At 49.7% G+C, this 15,890-nt stretch overlaps 1 protein-coding gene across 1 annotated transcript in view; it reads left to right on the forward strand.

Moving 5' to 3' along the window:
• Positions 1–15,890, forward strand: part of C2CD2 (C2 calcium dependent domain containing 2) — a 47,700-nt gene that overhangs the window by 20,835 nt on the left and 10,975 nt on the right. The window contains exons 3-11 of the mRNA XM_069474934.1: positions 1,812–1,931; positions 4,709–4,813; positions 5,415–5,537; positions 8,383–8,506; positions 10,120–10,228; positions 11,833–11,891; positions 13,463–13,587; positions 14,067–14,241; positions 15,022–15,135. Of these exons, the coding sequence (XP_069331035.1) occupies positions 1,812–1,931; positions 4,709–4,813; positions 5,415–5,537; positions 8,383–8,506; positions 10,120–10,228; positions 11,833–11,891; positions 13,463–13,587; positions 14,067–14,241; positions 15,022–15,135 (1,054 nt within the window). The remainder of the gene's footprint in view (positions 1–1,811; positions 1,932–4,708; positions 4,814–5,414; positions 5,538–8,382; positions 8,507–10,119; positions 10,229–11,832; positions 11,892–13,462; positions 13,588–14,066; positions 14,242–15,021; positions 15,136–15,890) is intronic.

The following is a 15,890-nucleotide window of genomic DNA, read 5'->3' on the forward strand; positions in this document are numbered from 1 at the left end:
GTCCTTTTGTTTTATGTTATTTATTTATTTATTTACTTGCTTTTAATCGAGTGCTTGGGTCCTCTGTGTGTCAGAGTCGGGTGGTGGGGAACTTTCTGCAGCGCTGGATACAAAGAGAAACCAAGTTCTTTCTTGCTCGAGTCAAGGCACTGATTAAGCTGTTTTCTTGGTAAAATTCTGATTAGCCTAGTATAGAAGGTTCTAGAGAAATAACAGAAGTAAGCCAAGTCATTGTCTTTTTTTTTTTTTTTCTTCTTCTTAAGCAGTAAAAGGCAGAGGCTGCTGAGACAAAGGACAGAGAGTTTTGTTGGTGTCATGTCATCGGTGTGCATAACTCATCCGGCATCAAAATATGCTGCTCCAAAAAGGATTGTTTATAGATCATTTATTTTTAACATGAATAGAGGACATTTCTTATATAAACATTTTTTTGTTTCGACCCTTTGTGAACTCTGGAGATGACGGAAACATGTAACTAATCCATGTGAATTAACCTTTTGAAAGCAACGTCACAGGAATGGGTGAGAATAAGAGTTGTGCAGTTTTTATTCCAGATCTGTGGCATCGAGGTCTTTGCTGGTGGGCGCTGGAAGTTGACCCCTGCCAGGGGCTCTTGTGCAGGTTCCGTCTTTGTCCCAGGGTGGGGGCGGGGGCGGGGGGCGGTGCGCCCAGGGCCGGGTGTAGGGCATGGTTCAGGGGGGCAGCCAGTAGATGAGAAAGGAAAAGACGGTGTCCTGGCCCAGAACCGTGGGCAACAGCACACCCCGACAAAGGGATTATTTTGATAATCTTGGTATTTTAGATTCTGATGAACCCACCAGAGAATTAAAGAATTTTTCTCTTCCTTCCCAAGTGACTCCCTGCGGTGGGGGTCAGTGATTGTCTGGGGAATGCGGAGGTCAGTCTGGCCTTACCCTCGGCCTCCTTATGACGGGGCTGTGGCCGGACACACTGGCCGTCCATCTGCCGGACTCCCTCCGCCCGCCGCCTCCCAGCCTGCACACCTGGCACCTGCCCGGCGCTGTGCTGGCTTGGCGTTCTGCCCGGGGTGGCTGACCTCTCGTTTTGCGTCTGCTCCTGTGGAGGGCTGCCGTGGCAGAAACTGCGTATTTCTGTTTGGGTAGCTATCATCTCTCTACAGTAGTTTAGGACTTATGTCAGGAATATACTTTGGTTTATTCCTGATATAATTACTTGTCTTTTAGATTCTTAAATGAGCTCACTTTATAATCCTGTTTTTGGTATGGCTATATAACTTTGTAATTTATATATTCTTTGAAGTACTCCTACATTTTTGAAAACCATGATACATTAAAAATTACTTAGGTAGAAAAGAATTCCTGTGTTCTGGGTAAATTTTTTAATTTTTTCACTTGTAACTTCTATAATTTATATTCTTTTGAAGACTCGTTTTAGCAAGAGAAGATGGCAAATATCTTTTACTCCTATGTCTGTGGAAATGTTTGGGGAATTTAAAAATCAGCTGTTGTGGAGAAATAGAACAAAGCAATATTTAGAGGAAAAAACCTTCGTTCTGTGTGGCCAGAGCATAACTAGATTTGGGCAAGACAAAGTTTAGCTCCCCAGAAATCCATCAAAAAGCAAAGCTTTGGAGTATTGTCTCCAGTTTTAAAACTATTACATCATAGAAAAGATATGAATCTGAATGTTTGTCCAAGTTTGGCATTCTGACTTCTTGTCCTTGCTAACATGTAAAGACCAGATTACTTTATTCAAAGAAGTAAAGATGCCTGTGTACGAGCCCCCCTGTCTCCTGTGTGCAGTCTCATCCTTTCCCTGTCTGTCTGCAGGTGGTGGTCTGTCGCGCGGTGGGCCAGGCCGCCCAGTTCTCGGTCAGCGCGGGGCCCGCCTCGGCCATGGGTGGGGGACGCCGGCTGTACGACGTGCAGCTCGCCCCCTTCCATTTACAGGTAAGAGGGGTGCATTCTGCAAGTCAGGGGCAAAGAGTTCCCAGGAACGGGTAGGATGAGCATGGTGTGAGCCACAGGGCTGCAAATATTCATGTTTTTATTAGTTACCATTCATGGCATAATTTTCAAACTGTAAGATTCCATATTGTATATGTAAGAAATAAAAGTGTGACACCACCGTACATTTTATATTTATATATGTGTGTGTATATATATAATAAATCCAGGTTGGCTTTTCAGGCATTTACACAAGCCAGGGGTGCTGCCGACTGACGGAATAACGTAAGTGGCGTCTGAGACGAGGAGAGTGGGTCTCCTTCCAGCTCAGCACTAGACTTAGCAGCCTGCAGCTTGGAAAAACATCTGGGCATTCCTCCTTTTGGTTTTGGAAAAAGTGAACCTTAAAAGAACCCCTTATTATTTTTATAAGTTAAAAAAATCAGGATTATCATCCCATTATTTTTTGATAACAGACATATATGATATATAATTTTATAGAGAGAGACTCACAGACCAGTGATAATCAGGACAAACTTTGGGGCGCTTTTGGGTGCCTGATCGGGAGATAGCCGTGCGTCTCTCACATGAAGCAAAACGGTCACCGTAGCTCCGGTTTAGCCAGTGTTTAAAAATCGCAAAGTTCTGGGCCCGTTTTAAGGCTCACTGCCAGTTCCACCCCACGTTTGACCTCCTCTGTCCTCGAACTTGGCTCCTACTTTTGGGGTGAGCCGAAGTCATACGGAATTCTCAATTACAGAGGAAGGTGACATTCCATGTGCTTTTCTTACAAGGGCACAGTTTTGCATGACCAGGACCAGCAAGATTTTCTGGCTACCTAAGTGGATTTTTTCTGAGATCCACTCCCAGCCCCCACCCCACCCCAGTACCGCTCCCCTTTAGAGCACCGAGGAGGTTCAGAGCTGACATCACGGACTTGTGAGGTGTTAACGCTCCCCTGCACCCCCAGATTCTTTGGGCATGGTGGTAGGAAATAACCTTCGGGGTCTGGGTCCTGTTTCTGCCACACGTGTCGGAACCGATGAGCCCAGTGAGGATCTCAGACACAAACGGAAGAAATGCGGTGTCTGAGGTTGCGTTTATTGTATCACATTGTATCAAAGCGTTGTAAGCAGCTCCTGGCGGAGGGACACACTGTACCTTTGATCTCCTAACACGGTCTGACACCGGTGTGTGGATCACCTCTGGGGCAGAGGCAGCTGCTGAGGCTGGTAAATAATTGATGCTGCAGGCAGGAGGCGGTGCCGCCTCTGATGTTCTGCAGACCAAAGGCACAGACAGGTGCCGCAGCCGGCACTCCACCCCGTCATCTGTGGCAACGCAATTAAAGTGCACGTTTTCTAGAATTACCTGAAATTACAGGCCAGGGGAAGGCATGGGGGAAGTGGTTGTGAAGCAGAAGTCAGCATTTTTCTCTTACCCTGCTTCTAGCATGAGGCAGGCGTCCCGGGTACTGAGATAGTCTAGAGCATTCTTTCCTTCCCAAACGAAATTTGAGGGACAGGGTGGAGGGGGAGGGAGGGAGATGTGATGGAAGGATTTTTGCTTTAGAAAGTGTGTCTGGCAGAAAAATAAAGGATGCTCTATTAGTTTGCTACGACTGCTGAAACAAATGACCATAAACTTAGCTCAAAACAGGGCAGGTTTAAGATGTTATTGTCAAGGAGGTCAGACGTGTGGTGCAGGCTCAAGTCAGGGTGCTAGGACCGTCCCCTTTGTGGAAGCCACAGGGCAGAGTCTGTGTCCCTGCCCATTCGGGGTTGCTGGTGGGATTCAGTTCGGCGGGGGGTGAGACTGAGCTCCCGTTTCCTCGCTGGCTGTTGGTGGGGGCCACGTTCAGCCCCGGGAGGCCCCTCACTCCCCCACCTTCAAACCTAGCAGCCGCCAGACGCCAGTCGAGTCCTCAAGTCACATGGCCCTGGTCACTCTTCTGCCTTGCTCTCCTGCTTTTAAGGACCCTTGTGATTCCGTGAGGCTCACAGAAAGGGCCCAGGATCATGTCCCCATCTCGAGACCCTCACCCTGATGGCACCTGCCAAGGCCTCTTTGCCATGTCAGGTCACGTAGTCACAGGTTCCAGGGGGTGGGGGGTGGACATCTTTGGGGCCATCGTTCTGCCTCCCACAGATGGGTAGGTTTGGGTGGGGTGTTCTGAGAGCCTGCGGCCCACTCAGAGGGTGCCGTGGTGCCGGGCTAGAGACGGTAAGGTAAGGGTGCCGTCACGCTCTGTGCGTGGGCTGCGGCAGGTGTGTGGGCGTGGGGGCTGGGGAGTCCGTGCCCAGGATTAGGGGCAAAGCACCCCGGGCCCTTCTCCTCTCTCCTTCCTGCCTTGGTGAAACTCCGAGAAGGAGAAATGCAAAGCACAGCAAACTACTTATTTTAAAGAAACTGTAGAGTTTTAATGACATCTGGCCTTCGGCCACCAATGCTGAGCTTCCTCTCTGAGCAGTAGGTTGAGGCTGAGGAAGGTGCTGGAAGAGGGAGGGTGGAGAGAGCTTGGGGTCCTCCTTTCCATCGTGGAAGCACGTAGGATGCCAAGGGGAAACCTAAGCAGTTGTCTATGGAAATAAATGAATAAATGAGCACGTACACATACACATGTGTGCACACACACACATGCACACACACAGAGACATGCCCACACGTGCACACACTACACACTCGCCCACACGCACACGCAGGCGTACACGCACACAAGTGCACATCAAGGCTCTGGTGGGTGGAGCAGCTCTCCAGTAACCTGTTTTTTCCCTTAACAGCTGGAGCTCCACCTGCAAGAAAAGAGAGAGGACATCCAGGTTAGGTGGTCCTTCATCAGCGTGCCGGAAATGGCCATTAAGGTCCAGCCCAAAGCACAGGGGGAGGTCAGTGCCCAAGTTCGTACGGGTTTCCATGGCTGTGCGTGAGTGCGCGTGCGCACAGGGCAGCCTGTCGGGGAGCTGAGGCTCTGCGCATCTCCGATGTGGCAGCCTCCTCCCGTCCCCAGCCACCCTCCCCAGGCTGACTTGGGCCTCGTGGGTCGTGAAATGGGCCTCTTGGCTTGACAGGGCTTTGATGGACTTAATCAGGGTCTGAACCTGGGCTGCCCCTGGCCTCGCCTGGCCACTTTTCAAACTCCTGAAGCTTCCCCACCCCAGTGCGATTTAATCGGCTGGAAATTTTTTAGCACTCGTGTGCAGCCAAGGGGAATGAAACCGTGGGTCCCCTTGGCTCCCACTGCGTCTGACTGTCACATCCTCTCTCCACGGCGAGGGCATTTTACTAGAAACTCAGGCTGAGGCCGAGTCCAAAGGCTGACTCCCAAGGACAGGGCCTCCTTTCTTTCCACAGTTTTTACAAGGATGCATCTAAAATCTGGGGGTGATTTCCTGCCTGTTTTGCATGGTTTTAGGTGTTTGAGGAGGTGAGCTTGGGAGCAGGAAGGGGGCGTGTGATGATGATTTGATGACTTTCTTCTCTCCCCAGGGCCAGGTGGCTGAGACAGGTGCGATATCCGACGCCCTCAAGGACATCCTAAAGCGCGCGGTTGGCTCCGCCTCCCCGTCAGTGGTTCTGAGCACCAGGCCTGTGAACGTAACGGAAGTTCAGGTGAGCCTGGTTGAGGGGTCTGCTGCTTCTGAACCCTGCTAGGATCACGGCCACCTCTCTGGGAGGATCCGTGTGCACTTCCAGTGTTTCTATGGGAGAGCTGAGATCACACAGACGCTGATACACGCTGACCAGGGTCTTGGGATAGAGCCTCGGGTTTGGACTCGGGGTTCCAGAGCTCCACCAGGTGGAAGGAAGAGGCTGCTGGGGCACTCAGCAGAGTCCCACCCTGACCAAGCTCTGGTTCTCTGCTTTTCGTGATCCCAAACTTGACTTTTCATGGTCTACTCAGAGCCTTGGACCTCACCCTCTAGAACCGAGGTACCTGGGACATGAAATTAGCCGTGAGAACACTGCCCCAGCCTTGAGCAGAGGAAGGTGCAGTGGATGGGCTGAGACGACCGAGTCCGGGCTGGGGCCAGCCTGCTGCCCGGCCCGGCCTGGCCCTCGGTAGCATCTGAAGCTTTATGTCCCTTAGGTGGTGAGGAGCAGAGGAGGCTGCTCTCGCCCGCGGGGTCCCTTTTCCCTACTGCCTGCCTCCCTCCTCATCCTCGGCCCGTCTGCACCACCCAGTGAGGGTGCTGCTTCTCTGGTTAAATTCCTGTCCGGAGCTTTTGTCCTGGTGAGCAACACATCACCAGCCCTTTGCTCAGTCACACGCTGGTCCTTCCATCGTGACTGTATGAAACAGGCACTCACAGTCCTTGAAGTTTGAGAAAAAAAAAAAAATTATTGGCACTGATTTTTATGTAGCATGATTTATTATGTAGTTCTTGGTGAAGCCAGTTTGAAAATATAGCTTTCAATGTGATTTGTGTGGTGCAGATTCTTGGTCTCTGGCCTCATCAGGGCAGGTGTCACCAGCTGTCAGTAGTTTGGGTCTGGAGACTTTGGTTCTTTGGACACATGTCAGCTCATCACTGTGTTTTGTGCTGAGCTCTGGCACTGGGGGTCACAAGAATGTAGGAAGCCACCTTCGCCCTCCTGGCGCGTACAGTGCAGCAGAGTGGGCAGTGGGGCCGCAGGTGGCAGCGGGCAGGGGTCGGCGGGCGGCTGGCATGTGTCCCGCAGGCCGCCCGGGGCTCGAGGCCGGGACGGGGCTCGGCCGCCCCAAAGAGAGGGGGAGGCTGTGCCTCCTGGGCTGTGAGAGCAGAGTCTCAGCTCTGTCCCTTTTAATAATTCTGTCACAGTGGTTTATTTCAGATGGGAGTTGACTGTTCTGAATATGGCAATAAATTTTTAATGTCAAAATTGAGAAATATCACAAAATAGTAGTATGTGTTTAGAATCCATGGATTTAAAAAATAAAAGGACCAAAACTACCATAAATCCAGTAATGCTTTTAAAGACATTTGTAGAGTTTATTCATCAAAATAGCATATGTAGTAGTATATTGATCAGGGTCTCCCAGAGAGACAGAACAAATGTGTGTGTGTGTATAAATAAATTTATTATAAGGAATCGACTCGCGTGAATGTGAAGGCTGACAAGGCCGGAGAGCTGCAGTGGACAAGCTGGAGACCCGGGAGGCCTGTGCTTTAATCCTAGTTGGGATTTGAAGGCCTGAGACCCAGAGGAGCCCATAGCGTGAGCCCCGGTCGCAGGCCGGCAGGCTCAAGACCCAGGAGGCATCAGTGCTGCAGTGCGAGGCGGGAGGCAGGGAAGGACCCGCGTCCCCGCTCGAGGCAGAGGCGGGAGCTCTTCCCCCTTATTCGCAAGAGGGTCAGCGTTTCGTTCCATTCACGCCTTCGACTAATTGCATGAGGCCCCCCACAGCAGGGAGGAAGGTCTGCTCTACTCAGTCTACTGAGTGCAGTGCTAATCTCACCCAGAACCCCCTCCCAGAAACATCCAGAATCATGGTTGACCAAATCCATGGGCACCCACGGCCCGGCCAAGCTGGCACATAAAATTAGCCATCACACGTATAGAACTGAAAACATGTGTCATGTGGATGGCTGTGTCCACAGTGCCCGCGTGCCTGGATTTTAGGACTTCTGCAATGACCCCCCAGCACTCTCAGCTCACGCTGGGGAAGCGCCCGTTTCCAAAGTGTTTCCTAGACAGGGACTTAAGAACATTAGTGTCACGTGAGGCGTCCCTGAGTGTTTCCCCCCAAGGAGCGCTCAGGTCAGATCAGCGGCGGGGGCCTCTGCCTGGAGGGGTCTCACCGCGGAGGGGCCTGTGCTGTCTCTGAGAGGCCCTTCTGGGTTCCCCCACACGTGCAACGAAAGACGCCCCTTTTACAAGACACTCGCAGCAGTGAGTGAAGGTGGAACCTGTTTGGAAAACACTGGTTTGAAGGTGGGCTTCTGCAAATTTGGGGATGCTCTCTGGTGCCTGATGGGGGACATGTTGAGAGGGCAGCTGGTGCCGGCTGTGTCTGCCTCTGTTCCCTCATTTGTGCAATGCCAGGCGATGCTTAGACATTCCTCACATGGGCGTCGGACTCCGCCTGGCTGTGGGAGACAGGTGCGGGCTGGTGGCCCTGGCCGGTTCTGTCTGGCCGTGTCCTGCTCAGTGCTGGTGGTTAGGGGGCACCTGCAGCCTGGAGAGGACGTCCTCATGCTCTTAGCACCTGCCCTGGGTCAGATCGTGTGTGCCCATGGCAAACCGAGCTCCCATTCGCCACCCACGGGGAGTTTTGGGGACCTGCCCTGTGGCTGAATGCCTTGCTACTTGCATTGCTTTATTCGGGTAGGAAAGGCCCCCAGGCAGTGGGTTGGTGAGGCCTCATCGGCTCCCTCCCCTCTCCCTTCTCCCCTCTCTGTAGCAGGAGTCCGGCAGCTGCCTCCTTGGTCCTTGGTCTCCCCACGGCCAGTGCTTTTTATTTCCTTTCTTGCAGAGTCTACAGCGTGCTGCATCTACTGCTCAGGAATCCTGCCCTCCTAAGCCTCCGAGGGCTCACGAACTAAAACTGCTGGTGAAGAACATCCGCGCCTCGCTGCTAGACGATCCTGGTGCTTCAGGTGGGTGGCGGCAGGAACCTGGCCCGTCTGTGCAGAAGGGGCTGTCCCTGCACCCGGGTGAGTGGATGGCTGCCTGTGGCTCTAAGTGGCCTTTGGCTTCTCCTGTGGCAGCCTCCTGGGGGTCCGCAGCAGAGCCCCGCCTTTGTTTGAGAAGAGCGCTGGAAGAACCTAACGGTAGTACAAGATGATTAAAAACCCACCCCTCCTTTTGCATGTGGGGAGGCGGTGGGAAGAAAGGCTTATGATTGGTTTGTCCTCTGTCTTTGGTCTAGAACATTAGTGTCTTTCTTTTTTTTTTTTTTTTTATTTTGACGATTGAACCCCTAAACACACATTAAGCTCCCAGACCAATACGCAGCTTCTGCTTCCTGGAAGCAGGGGGTCGGGCAGATGGCTGATAGGGTGTCGGAGGCCTTCCGGCTCACTGGGGACCCTGGAGCTGGGAGATGGTGGCCGCTGTCGGAGCCAAGACTGGAACAGCGCAGAGCAGACAACCCTTTCCGGGTGATGCTGCATCGTGGCCGAGGCCCTAGACACAGAATCGCAGGGATTCTGGGCTTTTGCGTAAAGGACACATCTTTACACTGTGACTCAAGTTTGCTAAGAGTGGGAAGTTCTTTTCTATCGTCTGAGAATGTTAGAGGAGACTTACCTTTATTTGCAAGGGGTTTCTTCCAGTTCGAAAAGCACAGACAGGCCACATCTAACAACTGAGACCTTTTGCCATGCTAAGTTATGGATGATTTTTTTGGTAAAAGCGCTCAGATGTTGCCCTTTGAGCCTGTACTGCCCAGAGGCTGAGAGCGGCTCCCCGGACTCCTTTGGCGAGGGCGGGGGTCCCAGCCCCAGCACCTACCTGCCGTGAGACAGGGCCCTGTTCCTGCCTCGGCAAGGATGTCCCCCCTGCTGGGTCCAAGTCTCCCCTTGCCAGGGTGATTGTGAAAGTTAAGTAGGAGAATGTGTGTGTGTTGGGGTACTTAACGCCGCCTGCAGCTCAGGAAAGGGGGAACACGTGCTGTTGATCATGGATTACACGGTATACCAGGGACTGTGTACCACAGGGCGAAGCCTTGCCTCATAGCAGACATAGCTGTTCTCCAGTGAAATGCCCCATGATCTGGATCAGATACCCCCAAAAGGCCTTTGATTGAGCTGAGTCAGGTATAATAGCACCTGCCTGTTGTAAGTAGGGAAGTGGGTTCTCTGTGAGGTAGCTCCAGATTTAGGAGTCATCCCAGATGTAAGCTGAAGCTTTGGCAGCTGTCACCTTGCCTCACAGTGGGGCCGGGTCTCTGCATATAACAGTGCCACCTCCAGCGAGGGTCCCCACCTGGGAGGCTGCACCTGTGGCCAGGACTGGTGGAGGAAATAGGGCACTTGGGGTCAGTTCAGGGCAGTTGATGTCAAGTACAGGAAAAAATTCCTTAACCCCAGTGAAGCCAGTGTTTTAAGAGTTTGTAAATGGCGAATGAAAGAAAGAATGTATTTTCAGGAGTGGGTAAGCCAAGACTTTAGTCATTTAATTTAGCCTTCCTTTTATATGCAAACAGTGTCTTAGTGCAATTAAAAAATAAAAATAAAAGCCAACACAATGTCCCTTTGTTTGATCGTAGGTCACGCTAACGCAGTGTGCATAGCTCAGCTGAACGATCCTGTTCAGAGGTTCTCCAGCACCCTAGTGAAAAACACTACCAACCTCACCTGGGAGGAAGAATTCACCTTGTGAGTACAGCCTGGGTTATCGTAGGCATGGTTTTCCACAGCTGTATCCATTCACGACTGCCAGATCCTGAAATCGTTTCGTAGCACTGTTTATGTCAAAAAAAGAATAAGTAAATAAAAACTAAAATGTATCTTAAGCATCTTAAAGGTGGCTTTACATCAAACGTGGATTTCTTTTTAAAGGCAGCTCCCTGGCACCAGTTTTCTTGTCATGCCCTGTGTGACAAGAGAGAACTGTCACTGGGTTTCCCACTCGCCTTAGAAACAAGCCCACCCAGAGCAGAATAGAAGGAAACTTCTGATTGATACCAAAAGCTGACAAAGAGAATAGAAAAAGGAAAAAGTTTAGACCCCTCATAAAGATGTAAGAGTCATAAATAAAATATTATCAAATAGAATCTAGCAGCACAATAAAAATAAAACCAGTTGATTTGAGACCAACCTGAGCAAGAACAAGACCCCATTTCTATGAAAAATAGAAAAATTAGCTGGGCGTGGTGATGCACACCTGTAGTCCCAGCTACTCGGGAGGCTGAGGCAGGAGGATGGCTTGAGCCCAGGAGTTGGAGGTTGCAGTGAGCTATGATGATGCCACTGCACTCTAGCCTGGGCAACAGAGCAAGACCCTGTCTCAAAAATAAAATACAATAAAATAAAACCAGTTGAGTTCATACCAGCAATGTAAGTATGATTTAATGTAAGGGACTCAATTAACGAAATTCATTGTATCACTAGAGCAAAGGAAAGAATAAACTTATTATCTCTATATATGCCTGAAAGATATTCAGTGACATTTAACATCCATTCTTAATTTTTAAAAACTTAATTGGAACAAAATTTATGGAAAGTTCTTTAATAAGATTTAAAAAAAAAATAAAACCACTGCAGATGGTAAATACCAGAAGCAGTCCCACCAAAGTCAAGGGAATGTTGCTCATTAGTTTATTCTAGAAGTGCTGGTTGATGCAATTAGATAAGGGAAAAAAACGATATACAACTACTGAAAAGGAAGAGGCAAAACTAATCATTTAGAGATAATGTTACACTATTCAAGATATGGTCTATCCAAGTAAGTCAACTAAAACTATTAGAAATAATAATGGATATAGGATAGAAGTAAATAATATTAGAAAACTAGTAGAAATATTATTAAGTAATAATTCCATAAAGTAGCTGACTACCAAAATGTTGGATTCAATTGCTATCTGCTGAGTAAAAAATAAATAATTAGAAAAAGTCATGGAAGAAAATGTCCCATGTGTGTATATATGTGTGTGTGTGCATATATATATGTAAAGGGCTTTTATGAGTCATTAACAAAAATGTGAACACTCCCTTAGAAAACTGGGCAAAAATCCCAAACTGAGAATGTCACAGGTTCCCCCGGCAGCTCTGCAAGGCTGGTCCCAGACGCGGGCAGCTGCTGTTTCTGAATGGAGAGGCTGCAGATAATCTTTCCCTTTTTGCTTATATGTCTCTGTAGTTTCTTAAATATTGACAGCTTTATTTCTCTCTACAACCAGAGAAAAATAAATAACTATATTTTGAAAAAATAATAAAGCATTGTATTTTTTAGGATTCCTGACCTTTTTCCCTTTCCACAGTGAGCTGAGTGCCAAGTCGAAGGAGTTACACCTGCAGATTTCGGAGGTGGGCTCAGAAGGTGGGTGTCGAGCAGACCGACAGCCGCGCTGCCTTGGGGAGGGTCACCCGGGCCCGGGGGAGTGAGGCGAGACCCAGCGGAGGGACCTGACCCCTCCCCTAAACCGCTCTGGGTTTTCCCGAGGGAATGTTTGGTGGAAAAGCAGTTTCAGTTATTTACAAGGTCATACATTTTGGGGAAATGTTCAACTTGGTTTTACGTTTGTTTTTTTTTTTTAACAAAAAAAAAATTCCAAAATCTTTTATTCAATACTTCTTGGCTTAGAGAAGCAGTTCTGAACCCTCCCATCCTCCACAGACCTTCTTTGTAAAAAAATTGAGTTGTGGCAAAATACACATAATATAAAATTTACCATCTTAGCTATTTTTAAGTATACAGTTAAGGGGCATTAATGTTGCCATGCGTTGCTGTGCCGCCACCGTCGCCACCCTCTGCGGAACTTCTCTTCCCCATTCTGCTTCCTGTCTGCGTGAATTCCACGTGGCTTTTCCCTGGGAGGTAAACCGCAGTGGCTCACACTGGACACACAGTGTAGGTACAAGAAAGCAGCAATTAGAGGTAAAGTCACTAAAGTGAACAGAGACCTGTGTGTGTACACGTATACCAATCAGTAGTTTCAATATTTATTAGATTTTTAAAAATCCCTATAAACATACCAAAATTGGGAAGAGGGGTCCCTTGCCTGGCTTATCCCACCATGAAATCAAGAGGTAGTTGTTTCTCCTAACTAACTAGTTGTGTGCTAGTTTTTAGCAAGAATTCTGAGGCAATTCCCTTGATCCTGGGGTCATGAGATAGCCGGGCTGCTCACGAGATGAGAAATGGGGAGAGAAGGTGGGGGGCGCTGTTGGCCTGGGGAGAAGCTGACGTCTAATCCCGTGCCGGCATCACCACTCCCGCTGCCCGTGCAGACTTCGTCCCAGCCCAGCCTGATGGAATCGATGACGTTTCAAACTTACAAAAATGATGCGAAGAGCAACCATATAGCCTGTACTCAGACGCTTGTATTTTTAACATTCGCCCCATTTCCTTTATTATTTGTGCTCACCCTTGGTCAGGTGCGTTTCTCTCTCTCCCCTCCCGCGTCCCTCCCCCTCACTCTCTCTTTACACACACACAATTTGCGGGTAATTATGTATGTCTTGGCCCTGTTCCCCTAAATTCTATAGTATTTATTTCCTAAGAATAGTGATGTTTTCCTCCGTGTCCACGGTACAGCTGTCAGCTTCCTGAATTTACACTGATGCGATTCTTTCATCTGCCTGCCCGCATTGGTCACTGGGCCCAGTGATTTCCTTCCCAGCACTACCTGTCACTCCGGCACTGGGTCAGATACTGCCTCTGACGGCCACATCGCTTTAGCCTCCTTTGTCTTGTGACATTTACACAGCTTCCTTTGTCTTTCATGTCAATGACTTTTTTAGAGTGTTCGGAAACGCGAGCATTTTGAAGTTGACAGGACACAGGTCAGGAGCGTGTGCTGGTTGTAGCGGTTCACGGTGACCTTCCCGCTTGCATGGACTCCTGTGGAAACATCAGCCGCACTTCTTGCTTGTCTCCTGTCTTTCTAGGTCTGTTGGCAGTGACGACGGTTCCTTTAGACTTATTTAAGAAGCAGCCTTCTGGACCACAAAGCTTTACGCTGACCAGCGGATCCGCCCTTGGCAGCTCGGTGCTGGGTTCGGTCACGGCAGAGGTACGGGGATGTTCTCCCCCATGGCCAGGCTCTGGCTTGATCCAGTTGATCTAAGAGCATCTTAACTCATGTCTGCCAGAGTCTGGCTCTGGTTTCCCTGTGAACTGGAAGCTCACCTGCGAGGAGATGCTGTTTCATGCTATGCATTTCTCGACTCGAGTGGGGCGCCTCCTGCCCGTGGTCGGGTTGGGTTGTCGGCTGTAGGAAAGAGCCATCCGTGAGGCCCCTCGATGGCCCCAAGCCAGAAAGGCCTTTTGACATTTGTTTGGTTCTCCAGCTTTTATTCCATCGTCATGTGTTGAGTTGGCTGTTTGAGCTCGGATCTCGTGGTTCTGTGTTAATTCTGGGAAAATCCTGATTAACTGGAAATGCTAAGTGACATCAAGTGAAGAGATCATTGGTTATTTCAAAAGAAGCCAGAGTTCCCTGCTCATCAGCCTTTGCCTGTGCTGCAAAACAAGTAACAAGTCTTCTTGCAGTTTTCTTACGTAGAACCCGGTGAACTGAAGTCCTGGCAAGTCCCTCCCTCTGTTCCTGCTGCAAAGATAGAGAAGGACCGCACGGTGATGCCCTGTGGGACCATAGTCACTACTGTCACTGCCGTGAAGACCAAGCCTCGCTTTGACGTGGGGAGGGCGTCCCCGCCGAGCTCTGGTGAGGCCGTAGAGCACAGTGTCATAGACGCACTGCAGAGGGCCGGGGCTGCAGCGCTGGGTCTCACTAAAAATCTCATGGCGTAGGAAGAATGGTAATTGGCAAGACTCGCGCTTAGGTTTTGTTATTGTTGGACAATTATCTTTCTATTCTGTCCAATAAATACATGATTAGTTGAAGCAGGGTTCAACCCCATAGTTGACCCTAAAGTCTAGACGTTATAAATAGTTACACTTTGGTATAAGTGCAACCAAGTTATAGCAAGCACTCCGTTACATTTGTGTGGGAACGGCGAGCTATCTTAAAAAATTCGACATGAGTGGTCAGGGTAGACTTTCCTATGTTAAAAATCGTTTATTAGAAGGCTTGACATGATGTCACTTAGATCCAGCTGAATTCCATACCTGTCCCCACAGCCACAGCCTCATAGGCAACTTGTATGATTTATTATTTTTTCCAGTGTTTACTGTGTCTCTGCTTGTGCAAAAGTAGTATCTTCCCGGAATAGATCACTTGGCACAGTGCAGGAATGCACAATAGCAAGGAAAATTCTGGCTGCATTAAAACGTTTCTGCAATTGTATTTAAACCGGGCACCCAACACCGCTCTTGCCTCTGCTCACCTCACCCCCCAGAAAAGACTAAGAGAGATTGTTCGGTCTTAAGGTTTCGGTAAACCTTGCCCCTACCCACTGCCCTCGCTGGGGTTGCCATGAGAGGCGCCATTTCCCTCCTCGGCAACAACGAAGGAGCCCTGGGTAATGGGGTCTTTCCCTGGCAGAGTCTCCCGCGAAGACGCCCATCAAGGTGAAGGTGGTCGAGAAGGACATCTCCGTCCAGGCCATCGCCTGCCATGGCGCCCCCGTCAGCAAGACGCTGTCTTCTTCAGACACAGGTAAAGCAGGCGCCCACCTGTTCTCCTTTTAGCGCCTGTAGAGACTTGGGAGCTGTGCTCCAGCATCTTTCATCTGGCGAGAAGTAAAAATCTCCTTTTCAGCCTGGGAAGAGTGGTGGTGTTTTGGTTTGTTTTTGAGTAGTGCCTGCAGGAGGAGGGAGGGAAGGGAGGGAAATCCAAAGTGACGGGAGCCCGGGAGTGGTGCTCACCTCCCTGCTCAGTCTTGGGGAGGCGTCAGCACAACAAACATAAATCCCAGCCGAGGCTTCGCTCATGCAGTTTCTGAACGTTTTCTCTTGTTCAGCACACTCGTTACATTATCAGATCAGTAGGACTTGGAGCATAATCTTCACGTCCACTTTATTGTCCCCTTTGTCAGCTTAAACCTGCTTAGGAGTCGTGTCCCCCAGCTCTGGTTGCAAATTCCCCATTTTAATGGTCACTTTCGGGTAACAGACATCTTCAAAGACATCTTTAAATCACAGCACAATCTAAATTGGGGGGTTAACTTCCAGCCCAGAGAGACAGGGCAGGTGGGCGCTTCCCCCTTGCTCGTCTTGCCCGTTCACCGAGTCCGCTGAGGTCCCAGTGGAGCAAGAAGGGGTGGGCGGCGGATTTCGGGGTGGTGCTCAGGTGGTTTTATATTCGCTCAGCCTGGTGGAGTTTAAACTGCCTCTTCCCACACAGGAGTTTTCCTGGTTTTTTGGACACTGCCCTGCCACTGGCAGCTTCTTGGACACAGACAGGCCCTGCCC

Source organism: Eulemur rufifrons, chromosome 7 (assembly GCF_041146395.1).
Source record: "Eulemur rufifrons isolate Redbay chromosome 7, OSU_ERuf_1, whole genome shotgun sequence".
Taxonomy (NCBI): Eukaryota; Metazoa; Chordata; class Mammalia; order Primates; family Lemuridae; genus Eulemur; species Eulemur rufifrons.